The sequence below is a fragment of the Cucurbita pepo genome, chromosome 10 (genome assembly GCF_057944985.1).
Source record: "Cucurbita pepo subsp. pepo isolate OVF chromosome 10, ASM5794498v1, whole genome shotgun sequence".
Taxonomy (NCBI): Eukaryota; Viridiplantae; Streptophyta; class Magnoliopsida; order Cucurbitales; family Cucurbitaceae; genus Cucurbita; species Cucurbita pepo.
The window spans coordinates 5,475,593-5,493,030 of NC_141807.1; the positions used below are offsets into that span (position 1 = coordinate 5,475,593).

Sequence of the window (17,438 nt, forward strand, 5' to 3'; positions counted from 1 at the left end):
TACTTATTGAACAGATAAATTTAAGAGGAGAACGAATCATTTCTTATAAGAAAACTTCTTTATAGTAGACATGTTTTAAAGACAAAGTCCAAAAAAAACAGTAGATTATTATTATTTAAAAATGAAAAAAAAAATAAAAAAAAGAAATAACATAAAAGATTTCGTATATTCTCTTAATGGGTATGACCAAAAAAAAAAACAATTAAATGTAACTAATATGAAAATAATAATTGTAATAAATATGAATTTAATTATATTTTATTTTCTGAAAATATCGATTATTCAAGCCATGATCCTATCCAGTTCCCAGGATCTGTTACGTGGATATGGGACCCACACTCTTATAATTTTTATTTTTTTCTTTTCTTTTCTTCTTTTTTGAATTAAAGAAAAAAAAAAAGTAAGAGAGAGAAAAAAGAAGTAGAGTTTGTCTGGTTGGAGCTGGTGGACCCCACTACATTCACCTTTTTTACCACCTCAGTAATTTTCTCTCCTCCCTTCCTCCAATTATTACCATCGCTACCGATGTTAAGTTTTCGAGACCAAATGGTTTATCGTGTTTCTGCCTCTTATTTCAATCTTCTTTTTATTATTTATTTTTATTATAATTAGTAGAAATTAAATACTTTACAATAATTTTTTAAAATATAATTTAAAGAAGCGGACACAAGATATTGAGGTCTCTACGAGTTAAATTGACATCTTTAAAATTTTAATTTAATTTAATTATTTTTAACGAATTGAATTATTAGACATAATATTTAAGATTTAGAATTTAGTCTCCATGTCCGTACAAACACACCGGTCCAGGCTCAGAGGTCGGCTTCGCGGCGGCTGAGCTAGCCGTAGAAGAAAAGAGAGAAGAATCTCACAGGATCCCTCACCGGTGGGTGATTTTATTCTTTCTCCATTTTTGTCCTTTTCTTCCCTTAACCTGCTTTTCAAACTTCAAATCAGAACCCCTCTCCTTCTCCATTAGCTCCCAAATTCCGACCAGTGAGCTCCATAGCCGCCGTCAAAACCCCACTCTCTCCACTTTTAGACCAAAATCCCATCTCCGATCTCTGGTTTTTCCTCAAAAACCCCTCCAATGGAAGCCACAGCACCACCCAAATCCCCATTCCCAGACCCATCTCAGCCGCCCACCGCCTCCCCCAACCCACATTCCAAGAAAACCTTCGTCTCCTCTCTAATGGAGGCTGCCACTCTCCGCTCCCCCTCTTTCAAAGAAGACACCTATTTCATTTCCCATCTCAAATCCTCCGAGAGAAAAGCCCTCCAAGACCTTAAAGACAAACTCTCCGCCGCTACCTCCGCCGACGATCGTCTCTCCATGTGGGGTATACCCCTCTTGGCTAACGACGACCGTGCCGATGTCATCCTACTCAAGTTCCTCCGTGCCCGTGACTTCAAAGTCCTCGATGCCCTCCACATGCTCCAAAAATGCCTCCAATGGCGCTCGGAGTTCGGCGCCGACAGCATCCTCGATGAAGACCTGGGCTATAAAGAACTCGAGGGCCTTGTCGCGTATATGCAGGGCTACGACAGAGAAGGACACCCTGTTTGTTATAACGCTTATGGGGTTTTCAAAGACAAAGAAATGTACGAAAGGATCTTCGGCGACGACGAGAAACTCAAAAAGTTCCTCAAATGGAGAGTTCAAGTCTTGGAACGAGGGATTCATCTCCTCCATTTCAAGCCCGGCGGTGTTAATTCCTTGATTCAAGTCACCGATCTTAAAGACATGCCCAAACGAGAGCTTCGTGTCGCTTCCAACAAAATCCTCTCGCTATTTCAAGACAATTACCCTGAAATGGTTGCCCGTAAGGTACATTTTAACTTCTTAGATATGAATTTCTCGCACCCATTTGTTCATCTTTTCGTGTTCTGATTCCAAATCTGAATCCAACCCATTTTTTCTTTTCAGATTTTCATCAATGTGCCATGGTATTTCAGTATGTTGTACTCCATGTTTAGCCCCTTTTTAACTCAACGAACCAAGAGCAAATTCGTCATCGCTAAAGAAGGCAACGTCGCCGAGACCCTTTACAAGTCAGTCAATTCACTCCAACCCTCTCTGTTTCTTTGAATCTTTTCCTTAAAATGGGGTTTTCATTTCAACTTTTCCGATCAGGTTCATCAGACCAGAGGACGTGCCAGTCCAGTACGGCGGCCTGAGTCGGCCGAGCGACTTACAGGATGGACCTCCCAAGCCAGCGTCGGAGTTCGCCGTCAAAGGAGGGGAGAAAGTGAACATTCAAATAGAAGGCATTGAGGTTGTTTAATCATCTTTCCCCTTCAAAAACCCCATCAAATTTAGCTCAATAAGTTTAGATTTAACTAAATTTCATGAAACAGGGAGGTGCCACAATCACATGGGACATCGTGGTCGGAGGTTGGGAATTAGAGTACAGCGCCGAGTTCATTCCGATCGCCGATGGCAGCTACACCATTGCAGTGGAGAAAACAAGGAAAATTTCAGCTAATGAAGAAGCAATTCACAACTCATTCACTACAAGAGAAGCTGGAAAAATGGTTCTCTCTGTCGACAACACCGCCTCTCGGAGGAAAAAGGTCGCTGCCTACCGTTACATCGTCCGAAAATCAACCGCGATCTAACAATAAACAGAACGAAAGATCAAGTACAAGACAATCTAAATCTCCTAATGTTTGACAAGTAAAGTTAGTATTTTGATATTGATTTTGATTATGTAATGTGTTTATCTGTATTGGGTTTAGTTATAAAATTTAGTTGCTTGTGGTTATGAAGTGTTTGTTAATATAAGTAAAAGAAGAACAGCTTTGATGAGGTGCAGAGCTCTGTTGTTTGTTTGTGCACAGAGGTTAAGAGGAGGGGGCATGGCGGTGGGGCGTGGGGTATCGCTTTTGGAAGTGTCAGAACAGAGAAGGGAAAGCGTCTAGAAATGGGTTTTTGATTCGATTTGATTTGAATTTATGAAGGATTTTGTGTTTGTTAGGAAGAGAAAGACAAGAGGGAGAGAGTGACAGAGTTCTGAAACTTTTGCTAACAACACATCACAAGAACAAGAGATGGATGGGTTTGGTTTGTGGTCATAAATTAAGAAAAGGATGGTTTGGTTTCATTTTAACCTTAAATATCATGTCCTGTTTCTCAAGGACAAGCTGAATGAATTTATGACTACTTAATGATTTATGTTGGTAAATGAGGGAGCCAACATTTGAATTCAAAATCCTTCAATCTTTAGCTCATATCGTGTAATGGGTCGTCTCGCTCGTCTCATTGAGTAGTTCGATAGTCACTGGAGTGAAGATTGAATCATTGATTCTTTAGGTAGGCGTGCTCCGAGCATTGGCCTATGAGCTCCCCACTCGACTTTGTCCTGAAACATGGACCAAGGAGTTTGAGACGTGTGCGAGTTAACAGGTGAGTAAACCCGTAAGGCGAAGGAAGTTGGTTGGTGAGATCCCTTTGTGGGTTGCATCACTGACCGACTTTGATCTTTTTGTTAAGGGTTTGAGTGTGAGCATATGACTCGAAAGATGGTTTACTATGTCTGAGTTGTCTTTTGATTGAAAAGTTTTTATCTTGATTGTAAGATCTCACATTAGTTAGAGAGTGGAACGAAGCATTCTATAAGGGTATGAAAACCTCCCTTTTGTAAATATATGTTTTAAAACCGTGACATTAGCAGTGTTAAGTAATGGGCTAAAACGAACAATATCTCCTAGTGGTGGCTTTATATTGTTACATTGATACTCGTATTCTCACCTGTTTAGATTCGTTGATGCCTCGGTTTACACATTAACCCAATTAATTTTCATGGGTTGGTAAGCAACTTTGTTTTTCACGGGATGAAAGACGATGGATCATTCATGAAATTGATTTGACTTAAAATCTACGTTAACATTAACGGAGTTGTTTATATGTCGAAGTCGGAGCATATAAATCCTTAATTTATGTTGGAAAGTGTGAGATTATTTGATGTTGGAAGGGAGGATTCTCCTCCATAAAAACACACAACAAAAAAACAAAAACAAAAACAAAAAAGAGATTCTTCATTGAGAGGCAAATAAGACAAAACAGAATGGACAATGGTTCATTCATTACTCCACCCAATCAAAATAAGCCAAATAAGAATATATATATATATATATATTAATTCATTTGTAGGGGTAGAAAAGTAAAGTCACCATGGGAAGAGACATAATTTTAATTTTGAAACCAAGTTAGTTATTATTGTTATATCCCCGTTTTATAAGTTAAACCATATTTTAAAAATACTTTCTTTTAACTTAAAAATAATATATATTTTAAATTATCTTTATTATTTATTTATTTATTTATTTTTGTTCAATTTCGGATAAGTGGATGGTGACATGAGCAACTCGAATAAAATTCACGATCAAATATCTAATTCTCTATTTTTCAGATTAACCCAACCCAACACTTTATTTTCACACCGCTCGATGTTCAACTCTGATACCATTTGTAACAACTCGAGTTCACCACTAGCTGATATTGCCTTCTTTGAGCTTTCCCTTTCGAGCTCCTCCTCGAGGTTTTAACTCTGATACCATTTGTAACAGCTCGAGTTCACCACTAACTGATATTACCTTATTTGAGCTTTCCCTTTCGAGCTCCTCCTTGAGGTTTTAACTCTGATACCATTTGTAACAGCTCGAGTTCACCACTAACTGATATTACCTTCTTTGAGCTTTCCCTTTTGAGCTTCTCCTCGAGGTTTTAACACGCGTATGTTAGGGAGAGATTTTCACAACCTTATCAGCAATGTTTTGTTCCTCCTTTCTAACCAATATGAGATTATTGTGAGATTCCATGGTTGGAGAAAGGAATGTTTCGTTCCCCTCTCTAAGTTATTGTGAGATTCTACATGGTTGGAGAAAGGAACATGGAGAGGACAACATCGACTAACAGTAGGCTTTACATAACTCCGTATCCATGCTACTTCTGTTCTTATGTTCATGGTGCAATTCTTCTCAAGATATATATAACATGTGGTTGAAATTTACATTGATACAACCCAAAAGAAGAAAATAATATACTATAAGGAGAGATTACAACAACATCACCAACATTTCTCTAAACATTTTCATATAAACAAAACAAAACCAACCAACAAACAAACAAAATAACATAAAAAAATAAAAAAAAACCTGTTCTTCGTTCTTCCTTGTTCTGGGTCCGGTGTGCAGGGGTAGCAGACACTCATCGAACGCTCAACATGCTTCAACTTCACGACAAGACTTGCCCATTTTCAGATTATGGCTCAAAGCCCTCGAAAATGGCGGACCCCTCGTCAGTGAATTGCTTCTGCAAATTCCCTGTTCTTCCTTGGAAGAATCTCTGTTCACAGACCCACCTGCTTCTTCTCTTGTTCTATCATTCCCCATTGATTTACAGCTTCTTGAAACTGCAAATTCTGGGTGGCTTCTCACGTTCCGCCGCCCCACGCTCGTCATTGATTTCATCAACATTGGTGGGTTCTTGAAGAACACGCAAATCACTGCACAATCGTCGATCATCGACCCTGGAAATCGTCGTTTCCATTCTCGAACAGCTAGTTTCACTACCAATTTCGCTGCCGTGGATCGGTTCTTTGCTGATGCAACTATGTTGATTACTTGCTTGTTCGTCAACACATCCCATACCTGCAAATTTGTGATACGAATTGAGAATTGACAATGGCGAAAGGATGAACAACTTGTTATGTTTTAACTGACCCACCCCATCTGTTGCTAGAACGATGAACTCGTCTTTTCTTGTGAGATTTCTGTAGGAGATTTGAGGCTTTGAGATAACGCCATAATCTTTTAGGCAAAAATCGCCTAAGGATCTTGACATGGCCAGGCCTGGGTAATCTGCATCTGGTACCCATACTCTGTGTATATCTGGGTCTTCTTTTTCTGCTGTGATTCTGCCATGGCTGTTGTGTATTCTTTCTGCCTCGCCTGATTCACATTCAAAACATAAGAAAATCACGATTGTTGGAAGGGAGTCCCACGTTTGATAAGACCAAAGCCACGAGAGCTTAGACTAGAGATTCGTGATTACTAACATGGTATTAGAGTTATGTCATATCAATAGAATCCTCAAATGTCGAACTAAGAAGTTGTGAGCCTCGAAAGCTGTTCGAGGGCTCTGTAGGCCTCAAGAGAGACTCTATGGTGTATTTATCTCTATTGGTATGAGCCCTTTAGGAGAAACTCAAAACAAAGCTACGAGAGCTTAAGCTTGATCGGTGATTCCTAACGAACAAACCGTGAAAAGGGTTGATAGATAGATTGAATGAATAGATACCCACATGGAATATTTGGTTTGTGATCGACTGTTAATTGGATGGGAATATGTTGATGTTTATCTCCTCTGGTGCAGAGAACCGCCCGGGAGTCACCCAAGTTAGCCACCACCAAATGCTCTCCCTGATCATCAAGAACATCAAGAACACATCAAGAACTGAAGGGTTTTTGATTTAAATCTTCCAGGAAAGGATTATTCACCTGTTTGATAATGGTCACGGCTGTTGCTCCACTACAGAAACAATCAATAGAAGAATCATAGCCGAGTTCTTGATCAAATTCTTTGAAAGATTCTTCAAAAGCAGCTTCCCAAATAGAAACCAATCCATCTTCGGGTTTCGATGGGTGTTTTTTGATTGCTTTAGAGAGCTTCGTGGGTAGCACATCTCGTGCATAACGAGCAACCCTATGACCAGAAGGACCATGACCATCAAAAACTCCACAAAACACCAAATCTTTCTCCCCTGAGAAATCCTGTAAGTTTTCATCCAAATTTCATGAAACATTTTGCAGATCATCCATAACATTCATCAAATTAAGGGCAACAAACAAAACATTGATTGATTCCATCTCGTTTACCTCCCAAATCGTCATTGAATCTTGATTGACTCCTTTTCTTCCTCGTTGAGTGAACATTGATGTGAAGGCAGAGGATCCACGGAGTCTAACAGTCTCGCCGTCGTCACCGCGTCGGACCTCTTCTCCGTCGTCGCCGGCATTGGAATCCCTCTCATCTCTATCATAGGTCATGTAGCCTCCTCCATGGATGTGATCTTTTGTGCAGCAGGCTCCCATTTGTGAGACAACCCCTCCACTAGGGCGATCTCAAAAGGGAAGATGACCCACCAGAAGAGATCAAATACCCACAAATTTTCTGGGAAAGAAAATGCATGAAAGTGAAGAAACAGAGAAGAGGAGGAGGAGGAGAGAAAATGATATTGATGACGAACACAATGGACAGAGAGAGAGGGAGAGATAATAAATTGAAAAATGTTGTTGGGATGAGAATGTGGAGTTTCAACAAACAGAATTATATTTAGAAAATGAAGGGTGGTGTTGACATTTGAGGTTTAGTGGGTTTGTTCTTCTTTCATTTCTTCATCTTTTTAAGGTTTGATCCCATAAAATTTTGGTGGATGGTTTGTCAACTGTTTGTTAGAAACCAATAGACAATGAAATGGGTTATCTTCCACTTAATTATTCCAGTTTCTGACCGACCAATGGTGCTTAAATAACAATATTGGTTTCTTTGTCACTTGGGAATTGTTTTAAACTATGATGTGACTTTGATATAATCACTAAATTGTCATCTTATTGACCTCGATCGGCAAGATCGACCTCATTGACACAAACCCGATCTAGAAATAATTGTAGCAGTGATGAAATGTGATAGGTTTTCATAAATTTTTTTAACGAATGTTCAATTGAGTACAAAAGTTGATAAGTATTCCCTTTTTTGAAGTTGAAGGTTAAAATCTCCATATCCCACTAGTTGTATTGTTCGAAGAGTCGGAGTTTGGATGGAGAGAAATTTCCACCCCAAAACTCACTAATCTCAGAAATTTATACTCTCGCTCATAAGAACACTACCTATAATGTGAGATTTCACGTTGATTAGAGAGGAGTACGAGTGTCGGCGAAGACGCTCGACTTCAAAAGGGGTGGAATTATGAGATTCATATTGGTTGGAGAGGGGAACTAAACATTTTTCATAAGGGTGTATAAGGGTGTGAAGACCTCTCCGTAACCTACGCCTACGCGTTTTAAAAACTTGAAATGGAAAATTTAAATAGGACAATATCTCTTCTCAAAAGAAAAAATTCAAATAGGACAATATCTACTAGCGATGGATTTCAGCCGTCCAAACAACCAATTATTCATCCAGAATTGGGCATTGGAAATCAATAGAAAAGGGCAATAGATGCAGGCGAAGCACTATCTGTCATTTCTGGCTGGAGTTGGACTAAACCAAGCTGTTGATACTCGGTCGGTCATAACACAGTTGTACAACCGACTAAACCAAGCTGTTCCAGATACACTTCCATGGCTACAACCGAAGGAAAAGACAATGGCAGAAAAAGACATGATTTTCAGTTTCACAGAAGACACAGAGAATGTTATGACACCAACAGGGGGATGGATGTATAAAATCAGCACAACTTATACATTTGCAGCTTAATCTGTAGCGAAAACAATATGAAAGCTTTCTTTTGTGGGAAGAAAAATATGTAAAATCAGATGCAATTTCAAAAGAATGTTTATCCAAAAGAATGTATAGTGTTTGTTGTTACCACCATTGATGAACCAGAACTCCACTCTGTCTGAGAGATGCAAACAAATCTATGCATTCAGAATATGTTTTCTCATACTTTCTACTCCTTTCCCCAGGGCAACACCTCTGCCATCTATTGTAATGACACTCGAGAAACATCTCATCTATCAGACAAATCGCTCCCGTCTCAAACAGTCTCGGAATCAATTCGAATTCGGTTCCTTCCACGTCCATCTTCAACACCACGAAATCCTTCTCTGATACTGTGTTCTTCAACCAGTTGGCAAAATCAAACCCCTGAATTTGATTCACCTCGCCATTGAAATGGCCCGACGATTGGACGGGTTGAATCCTGCCCATCCCTCGGCTGCCTTTATCATCCATTTCCTGACCTGGGTCTTTGTTGATCTCAAAAGCCAATGTCTCATTCCTCACCCAAGCAGCATAAGGCAATAGTGTCACCCTTTTCTTTGATCTATACTGTTCGTGAAATGTTTGATCAGCTTCAATGGCATAAACTTCAAAGGTTTTGTTCTGCTTTGGATATTGCTTTTTGAACCAACTCCCAATGCTGGAGCCATAACTCCTGGCTCCAACATCCACATAGACATACCTGTTTTTGAAGCTAATTTCCGCCATTGATGGCAAATACTTGATGTTTTGTATGTTTCTCTTTAAGGTTAACCATGGCTTCAATGGCTCCTCCAATATCAGAGGCTCAGCATTTCGGACTAGAGCTAGCTTATACCCAGGAACAGAGCAATTCTTCTTGTAAGAATCTCCATCCAGTTTCTGCAACCTATTTTCCAGAATTCTAAACTCTTTCTTCAATACATATTCACGAGTAAAAGGCATCGATGGCAGAAAATTATGTATATCTTTTGATTTAAGAATCTTGCAGCAATTGAATAAATCAACGAATGAATTGAAACTATATGTGTCTTTTGCACTTACATGGACCACCGCAAACCCTTCGGGTTTCAGTATCCGAGCAATCTCCGAAGCAAAATCATAGGGCCGATGGGAAATATCCAATCGGCCTCCGCCGGAGAACACGAAGTCAAAGGTTTTATCCTCGAACGGAATCCGATGCGCCTCACCCTTAATCACGTGTGGCTTCAACGCCTTCTTGAAAATCCCGACCGAATCCGAAACGCCGATCTCCTTCAACGCCGATACGTCGGCTCCGGCAGGGGTTTCAATGCACAACGCTTTCGAATTCGACGATAAGTAGCCCTCGGTAACTAGATCTTGGAAAACGGAAGAGTAAAACTGGACGGTCTTGATCCAATCTTCACTCGAAAACAGATCCGGACGAGGAGGCCCGATGACACGAGAGTCAGTATTGTCCGTAAGCAAAGCAGCACTTCCGACACGGCCGCCGCTGGCGATCATGAAATTGAAATTTTCGGGCAAAGAGAAGAAACAGAAGTCGCCAATGCTACAGGATTCTCCGGCAATAGTCACAATATAAGCAAATCGACCGAGAATCACAAGAATAGAGAACAGAAGCACTCGAACCAGAAGGTTCCTCAGGGAGGCGAACTTCCCCGACACGGATCCCATAAATCCCCCTTAAGCTCTTACTGTACACAACAAAGAAAACATGAAAACAAAACAGAAATTGGAGAAGATAAGGCAGCGTAACGATTCTAATGAATTGAAGAAGGTTTAGCGTGAGCAGAATCGGGAAGAGGTGTGGTTGGCTCCGATTAGGGTTCCGGCAGAAGTGCCGGCGGCGGCGGCGATGAAAAAATGGGAAATCATGGTGGGCGGGAAGATATTAAAAGGAATTGCAGTGGCAAAGAGGCGGTGGTGGTGCTGGAACTGGTTCTGTTCGCTGTGGGGGAAAGGAGATGAAAATGGAATCAGAGGATCGACGGTGAAGATAATGGAGAACGGGCAACCGGTTCAGCCGGTCACCATGTGGATAGGATGCTGATGGAATGGGAATGGAACATGAAAGCGAAGATGCTTTTGTCTTGACAATTCCAAAATTGTATTAAAAAATGATTAAATTATAATTAAAAAATCTGATTATAACAAATATATATATATATATATATATACATATATATAATTATTTTAATAAATATAATTTTATTAAATATTCTATATTTAGTTAAATTTAAAATTGATTCTATATATGTTAAATTAGTATAAAACAATTTTAAAGTAATTCTCCATTAATCACTTTGGAATATAACTTTTTGATTATCAAACTTTAAGTTATTCTAAAATAAATTATTCATTTTTCAAAATATATTTTTAATTGTTACCGAACCTTCTAAGATTGAAACGAATATTTATGACCCACTGTACAAATAATTTAAATTTTTAAAAAAATATGGTAAAGAAAAGAGATAAGGTATTACGATGGACCTAAATTGATAATTTTGTCAAAAAAAAAAAAAAAAAAAAATCACGAGTTTACATTTCGAATAGAGCGATCTTAAAGATACATGAAAATGAAAATGGTATACGTATGGTAAGAACTACATGGTTAAGTGTATTTATAAAACGTCTTCAATACACGTTCTAATGTCTCTATCGAACGAATTACATAGTTAAGTGTATTTAAAAGAACGTCTTCGTCATCGAATTAAGCACATGGGTTTGATTGAAATAGAGATGGGTTTCCATTTGCAATAATGAATAACACATCAAAATCAAACACAGCTCATTTTGATGAGGAAATGCCAAATTGGGAACACTCTAAAACAACGAACATGATTGGGGATTGGTTGTTGGCCCATTTGGGAGTGGACAAAGCCATGATGTGAGAACGAGAAACATAAGTGAAATTGAAAGTCGAATTGAAACATAAGTGGAATTGAAAGTACAATTTCGTTTAAAGGGTTCGATTCTTTCGACGCCTTCTAATATATTAGGAGAAAACAAGGAACTACCTATCCTATCCTATCCTGTCCTGTCCTGTCCTGTGCCGCTAACTCCAAGGTCTTGTTTTTTGTCATCTTTGCCGGCGCCGAACACCGGGCCGCCTTTCCCGGCGGCGTCTTCCACTTTGTCCTGAAGTTTATCGATCTGGATCATTCCGGCGTCCTCCCGGGAACGGAGATCGGTCCTGGTGCGGTTCTCGCCCCCGGGCACTGACTCGTACGTGGTGGCCGTGAACGAGTCCTTCGGCTGCGCGCCCTGAGCTCCTGACATTGCGAATCACGGAATTAGAATCGGTGTGGGAAAGGGATGAGTTGATTAGGGAATTGGGAACTGGAAATGGTGTTTATTTATGGGTTGGTTGGGATTTGAAGAAGAGGAGTCGTGGCGGTCATGCAATCGGTGAGTGGGCGGTTGAAGGGCACCACCTGCTCTCTGCTGCACCCCCTTCTGCCACCTCCTCTCTGTCCGTCTCTTTCTTGTCTTTTTCACTTTTGGCTAATGGATAAACTTTTGTTCCAAATAGATTTTATTAAATTAGTGTTAATGGGTTGATTGATTCTGTGAGATTCCATGTCGGGGTTGGAGATGGTAACGAAAGATTCTAATAAATGCTCGACGTTCAAGGGTGGATTGTGAGATCCCACGTCGATTGAAGAGGGAAACGAAACATTTCTTATAAAGGGTGTGGAAACCTCTCTCAAGAGCGTTTTAGACAGACGGTGATACATAACTAGCCAAAGCAAACAATGTTTGTTAGCAGTGGACTTAGACGATTAGAAATAGTATTAGAACTAGACACCGAACGGTCTGCCAACGAGGGCGTTTGACCCCAAAACATTCCTTATAAAGAGCGTGAAAACCTCTCTTTAGCAGATGCGTTTTAAAACGATGAGGCTGACGACGATCAAAACAGACAATATCTAACTAGCAGTGAGCTGAGACACTTCTAGATTTATTTACTAACATAAAAATTTGAACCGAACATGATCCGTTTCTTCTCATAGAATGTAACACAAACGATTTACACAACGGAAAGAAACTATATTCTTGTTCACTTTCATTAGAAAGAGTGATTAACAGTGAAGCTTGGTGACCATCTTGAGAAGCAAGAAGCCAACTTCTCCAGGTGAAACAGATGCTTTCGGACACGGTAGAGGTGGACGGTATAGAGCAGCGCAGCCAAAGTCACCGCCGTGAACGATATCAGAATCAGCTTCCAGAAATCCTGCAAAAACATGGCCACCATAACCAACAGTTAATAACTACTTCATCATAGACTGTTCTTCAATGATGATGAGGATGGTATCACCTGAGGATTTGAGACGACAATTCCCATAACGTACCCCATCAGGTCCATGGTCGATTGGAGAGCGTTTTGTGCGCCCCCGACGACGCAACGATCGGATTCAGGGACTTGATCCTAATGATATGAAAAGCAAGCAAACAGAAGAACTCCCCATTCATTACATCAAACTACATTATAGATAATATGAAGCAAATTCTATTGTGATTTGAATGCTGCTGTGCTTCATACCTGCATTTGTTGGATGACTGCCAAATCAAACATCCAGAGTCCGAGCCGAGACGCTGCCACTCCAATCATTAGCATGTATGCTGACAAGAGGCTGTTTTGCATCCATATTGAAGCAACACACACTAGTAAGCAGGACCACTGCAATGTCATTGACAATCAATATTAATGACCGTTTTGGTCGGTTGATAAAGAGAGATTTTCATTTCGATGTCAACGGTCTCTTGTTAGCCAATGGCTACTACGACGCTTAAACGTACCTGAGACCAAATAGACCAGAGGCCTGTTCGAAGTGTCGAAATTCGAGACTGTATAATAGGGTAAGCAAGTGTTGCTGCAATGCCAATTGTAGCGCTTATTCCACGTGCAATTCCAATGATATAGGCAGGTATCCCTTCCCATTCTAAGGTTGCAGTCATTAAAGTTCCAAAGCTGGAAGAGAAAAAAGTTTGAGAATGGGAGACTTAGAGTATCACCGCTAGTAGATATTGTCCGCTTTGGCCCGTTACGTATCACCGTCAGTCTCACGGTTTTAAACGCATCTACTATGAAAAGGGTCTAGCCCTATTTCAACCCGTGTCTCGCATTGTCTGGTGACTTGACTCTGATACCATTTGTAACGGTCTGAGACCACCGCTAGCAGATATTATCCTTTTTGACTTGTTACGTATCGCCGTCAACCTCACGGTTTTGTCAGTGAAAACATCGAGTAACCTTTACCTTGATATCCCACATCGATTGGAGAAGAGAACAAAACATATCTTATAAGGGTGTGGAAACCTCTCCCTAACCGTGAGGCGGCTAACAGTAATACGTAACAAGCTAAAGCGAATAATATCTGCTAGCGGTGGACTTGGGCTGTTACAGCAGTATCAGAGTCGGTCACTAGGCGGTGTGCCGTGAGGACGTTGCGCCCCAATGGAGTGGATTATAAGATCCCACATCGATAAAAGAGGAGAACAAAACATATCTTATAAGGATGTGGAAACCTCTCCCTTGCAAACGCGTTCTAATGAGTGCATTGGTAAAGCAAGTGGGTTCAGACATTACCTAAGGACTGTGAAGAATAACACAGCGAGAGCGATCCCCGGGAGTACGGTGTCTTGCTCTAGATACACCTTCCATGCACTAACAAATGGGAACTTTGAGAACCAGTTGAACATTTTCACTTTCCAGCTCGTTTCAGCCGAATGTCCATCTTCGTAATCCAGAAATCGAGAGACAGAACTACTCCCTTCTACATCTCTTAGAACAAGTCTTGAGACCCTTCTATGGCTGCTTTCTTCCAAAGCCGGAATCCCATCATACACAGAAGTGAACAACCAATACTCGAACCAAACCGATACGATATTCCAAACTGCCAAAGTCACAGCAGATGCCTTCAAAGAAACGAAACTAATAATGAAACCAGATATTACAGGACTAAACAGCTTGCAGACCAGATCGATCCGCCTCATCGTAGAGTTTATATTTGTCAGCATTTCAGGAGGATGGCGTTCTGATATCACTACCACCCTGTGCAAAAACCAAACTGGCAACTTGAACATCACTTGGATAGAAATTTCTTCTCAAATGCTATTCAAAACTAAACAGCAATCAATTACCATTCTCTTTCAATTAAGATAGTACCCGCAAGAGATGAAAGCGCGCCAACAGCTCCAGCGATATTCGTCAATATCACAAGCAAAATGAACCCTGTGAAATAGGTGGATATCAAATCTGAGTAGAACAGTAACGCGACCACCGTCGCTCCAGCAATAATATACGAAAGATTTTGTGTCACCAGCCAAATTTTGAGAACCTGATAACATAAAACCAAAAATATACGACTACTTCAATCAGGCAAACAGCAAGTGTTTCATCCGGAGGATATTTGAAGCCTACTTTGATCATTTCATTGATCCATGGTTGTTTAGTTTCATTCAAATAGATGATCATGATAAACCCATATAGCCTGGCTTGTACTTATATCTAAGATGGATGAGCATAATGTCTTGAGGATTGTAGGGAGGGAGCCCACGTTGGTTAATTTAGGGAATGATTATGGGTTTATAAATAAGAAATACATCTCTATTCGTATGAGGCCTTTAGGAGAAGTCCAAAGCAAAACCATGAGATCTTATGCTCATAGTAGACAATATCATACCATTGTGGAGAGTCGTTATTCCTAACATAGTACCAGAGTCATGCCCTTAACTTAGCTATGTCAATAAAATCCTCAAATGTAAATTAAAAAAGCTGTGAGCCTCGAAGGTGTGGTCAAAAGTGACTCAAGTGTCGAGCAAAAGGTGTACTTTGTTCGACGACTCTAGAGGAGTCGAGCCTTGATTAAGGGGAGGTTGTTCGAGGGCTCCATAGGCCTCAGGGGAGGATTTATGGTGTACTTTGTTCGAGGCGAGGATTGTTGGGAGGGGGTAGGGAATGATCATGGGTTTATAAGTAAGAAATACATCTTCATTCATATGAGGCATTTTGGGGAAACTAAAAGTAAAATCACGACACCTCGTGCTTAAAGTTGACAATATCATACACATTATGGAGATCATAAGTTTAATCATTTCTTCTTTTGAAAATGTAAGCAAAAAGAGAGCAAAACCTTGACGTATGCTAACTTGTCAACCCAATCACCAACAATTGGACCAAAGAAAGCAGTGGAAGCAGATTCCACAACACCATAAACCGCTGCAAAGAGTAGAGAATTGGGCCACACACTGATCATATATAAACCAACGGAGAATTCCCACATTCTGTGACAAAATCAAAGGCAGTAAGAACAAATCCAAATCCAATCAAAAGGGTTGGAACAGAATTCGAGTTTTAAAAAACAAAACCAAAATCTGCTCTAAGAGACATAAATACAAACACTTAGTGTGCAATCTGTGCAACAATGGAAGAAAACGTTCGAAACAAAACAAAACAAATCCCAAGTTTCTTTTTACACCGTTTTCAATCCTGATATAATGAAATAAAATCCTAAAACATGACAAGATCAAACCAAAAACAGGGATTCAAATCATTCTATCAAACAAACAACTGGGTTCATCTAAAATCTATGAAATGACGGGAATAATCGGAATGGAAAACAAAACAGTAAGAAGAAAGGGGGAAAACCTAGCGCCCCATCTGGCCAAGAAGTGTCCGGCGTAAAGACTCCGAAGCAGAGAAGAAGAAGGAGGGGATTGCAGAGGGGACAGAAGCGGCTCATTCTCCATTACTGTTTTTCTTCAATCACAGCTCCTCTGGATCAAAATCAATATGAGATTTAACGAAATATGAACTGAATCGATCAATGAAAAGGGTAAACAGAACGAAATCAGTGGGAGTTTGACTTTCGAATTCCCAGACGGGGAATTCTTCCCTTTCTAACTTGGGAAATTGCTTGCCGCTCTTCGATCGATGATTAGAAAAAGGTGGGTCTCTTTATGTGTCTCTGTGGAAATGGATATTCAGGGAAGCGACAATTTTTTCTTATGGGTCTTTGTAAATATGGAGGTTCTGATATGAGCTGAGGAAGAACTGACACAGAATCATGATTAAATTAGCAACTTTCTGTCATGCAGATATGCAAAAAAAAAAAAAAAAAAAGAATTATTTAAAAGGGCTCATGACTCATGCTCATCATCACTGTCATGCATGCATATATATATATATATATATATATATATATGTGACCAACCAAGAGGTGGTATTGAGGTTGAAATTTGACCTTACCAAATAGTTTCAAATTTAATGGTTTTAAACATTTTTTTCTTAAAATACCTATGTAAGTTTCATTAATATTTTCACTTTTTTTAATTTTCTTTTTTAAAAAAAAAAATTTAAAAATTTTAAAAATACGAACTAGTACCGCATTTCAAAAGTACTCATAAACTTTCGTTTAAAAATAATTTATGAGTACGTTTATATCTAGTACCACATTTCAAAAATACTCAAACTTTCGTTTAAAAATAATTTATGAGATGTCCATAGACAGTTTTCTGTCCCTTTATTGATGGTAAGAATTCTTTAGAATTTTTTTAGAAAGGTAAAGGGTGTTGATGTACTTTTAAAATTTCATAACTATATTTTTTCAAAAAAGTTGAAGGGTATTAATGAATTTTTTTTGTAAGTTCAAGGGTATTTTTGAAATACTGTTAGTATTTTTGAAATAAAGTGCTAACGATTGTCATCTAAAATTAACTGTAATGTATTTTTGAGATTTTTTTTTTTAGAGTTTAAATGAGTATTGTACTAAGAAATTCTACTTGTTGTACTACGAAAACCCTTTAAATTGAGTCATCTTCCATCTACATAAATTTGTTTATATATTGAAACCATAAATAAATAAAATAAATCACAAGATTTATCCTTAAAAACAAATTGATTAGAAAAACATAATTGTCGGACAAGGACAAGGAAAAATCTAAGATCAAGACATAACAAGAGACGCATTTA

At 39.3% G+C, this 17,438-nt stretch overlaps 5 protein-coding genes across 6 annotated transcripts; 1 reads left to right on the forward strand and 4 right to left on the reverse strand.

Moving 5' to 3' along the window:
- The first annotated feature begins 943 nt into the window (after nucleotides 1-943).
- Nucleotides 944-2,809, forward strand: LOC111804506 (patellin-6). Its single transcript, XM_023689336.2, has 4 exons — nucleotides 944-1,828; nucleotides 1,928-2,052; nucleotides 2,135-2,276; nucleotides 2,359-2,809. The coding sequence occupies exons 1-4, from the start codon at nucleotides 1,091-1,093 to the stop codon at nucleotides 2,617-2,619; spliced, it is 1,266 nt and encodes a 421-aa protein (XP_023545104.1). The 5' UTR covers nucleotides 944-1,090; the 3' UTR covers nucleotides 2,620-2,809.
- A 2,209-nt stretch (nucleotides 2,810-5,018) lies between these two features.
- Nucleotides 5,019-8,731, reverse strand: LOC111804084 (putative protein phosphatase 2C 65). Its single transcript, XM_023688768.2, has 6 exons — nucleotides 8,592-8,731; nucleotides 6,880-7,174; nucleotides 6,502-6,774; nucleotides 6,306-6,423; nucleotides 5,729-5,952; nucleotides 5,019-5,652 (listed from the first exon to the last, which is right to left on the reverse strand). Exons 2-6 carry the CDS (start codon nucleotides 7,093-7,095, stop codon nucleotides 5,221-5,223), a joined length of 1,263 nt encoding a protein of 420 aa, XP_023544536.1. The 5' UTR covers nucleotides 7,096-7,174; nucleotides 8,592-8,731; the 3' UTR covers nucleotides 5,019-5,220.
- On the reverse strand, nucleotides 8,370-10,529 carry LOC111804083 (uncharacterized). The gene has a single exon (XM_023688766.2). The coding sequence runs from the start codon at nucleotides 10,136-10,138 to the stop codon at nucleotides 8,588-8,590; it is 1,551 nt and encodes a 516-aa protein (XP_023544534.2). The 5' UTR covers nucleotides 10,139-10,529; the 3' UTR covers nucleotides 8,370-8,587.
- Nucleotides 10,530-11,367: 838 nt separating this feature from the next.
- On the reverse strand, nucleotides 11,368-11,805 carry LOC111804271 (seed maturation protein). The gene has a single exon (XM_023689014.2). The coding sequence runs from the start codon at nucleotides 11,741-11,743 to the stop codon at nucleotides 11,492-11,494; it is 252 nt and encodes an 83-aa protein (XP_023544782.2). The 5' UTR covers nucleotides 11,744-11,805; the 3' UTR covers nucleotides 11,368-11,491.
- A 599-nt stretch (nucleotides 11,806-12,404) lies between these two features.
- On the reverse strand, nucleotides 12,405-16,543 carry LOC111803221 (solute carrier family 40 member 1). 2 transcript variants are annotated; one of them, XM_023687533.2, is made up of 8 exons: nucleotides 16,116-16,543; nucleotides 15,601-15,751; nucleotides 14,609-14,805; nucleotides 14,055-14,519; nucleotides 13,265-13,436; nucleotides 13,008-13,145; nucleotides 12,783-12,893; nucleotides 12,405-12,698 (listed from the first exon to the last, which is right to left on the reverse strand). In XM_023687533.2, exons 1-8 carry the CDS (start codon nucleotides 16,214-16,216, stop codon nucleotides 12,534-12,536), a joined length of 1,500 nt encoding a protein of 499 aa, XP_023543301.1. In that variant the 5' UTR covers nucleotides 16,217-16,543; the 3' UTR covers nucleotides 12,405-12,533. The 2 variants fall into 2 exon arrangements, with proteins under 2 accessions (XP_023543301.1, XP_086983437.1); XM_087127311.1 differs by lacking the exon at nucleotides 15,601-15,751 and having other exon boundaries at nucleotides 14,609-14,699.
- Between the last annotated feature and the right edge of the window lie 895 nt (nucleotides 16,544-17,438).

Excerpts from the sequence above, each read along its gene's own strand:
- LOC111804506 (XM_023689336.2), top strand. The coding sequence starts at position 1,091 with ATGGAAGCCACAGCACCACCCAAATCCCCATTCCCAGACCCATCTCAG. Across the intron at positions 2,053-2,134 it reads GTCGCCGAGACCCTTTACAA|GTTCATCAGACCAGAGGACG; the intron begins GTCAGTCAATTC and ends TTTTCCGATCAG. Across the intron at positions 2,277-2,358 it reads TTCAAATAGAAGGCATTGAG|GGAGGTGCCACAATCACATG; the intron begins GTTGTTTAATCA and ends TTCATGAAACAG.
- LOC111804084 (XM_023688768.2), bottom strand. The coding sequence starts at position 7,095 with ATGGGAGCCTGCTGCACAAAAGATCACATCCATGGAGGAGGCTACATG. Across the intron at positions 6,424-6,501 it reads CCGTGACCATTATCAAACAG|GGAGAGCATTTGGTGGTGGC; the intron begins GTGAATAATCCT and ends CTTGATGATCAG. Across the intron at positions 5,953-6,305 it reads TCACAAACCAAATATTCCAT|GCGAGGCAGAAAGAATACAC; the intron begins GTGGGTATCTAT and ends AATGTGAATCAG.
- LOC111804083 (XM_023688766.2), bottom strand. The coding sequence starts at position 10,138 with ATGGGATCCGTGTCGGGGAAGTTCGCCTCCCTGAGGAACCTTCTGGTT.
- LOC111804271 (XM_023689014.2), bottom strand. The coding sequence starts at position 11,743 with ATGTCAGGAGCTCAGGGCGCGCAGCCGAAGGACTCGTTCACGGCCACC.
- LOC111803221 (XM_023687533.2), bottom strand. The coding sequence starts at position 16,216 with ATGGAGAATGAGCCGCTTCTGTCCCCTCTGCAATCCCCTCCTTCTTCT. Across the intron at positions 15,752-16,115 it reads TTGGCCAGATGGGGCGCTAG|AATGTGGGAATTCTCCGTTG; the intron begins GTTTTCCCCCTT and ends ATTTTGTCACAG. Across the intron at positions 13,437-14,054 it reads TTATTCTTCACAGTCCTTAG|CTTTGGAACTTTAATGACTG; the intron begins GTAATGTCTGAA and ends TTTCTCTTCCAG.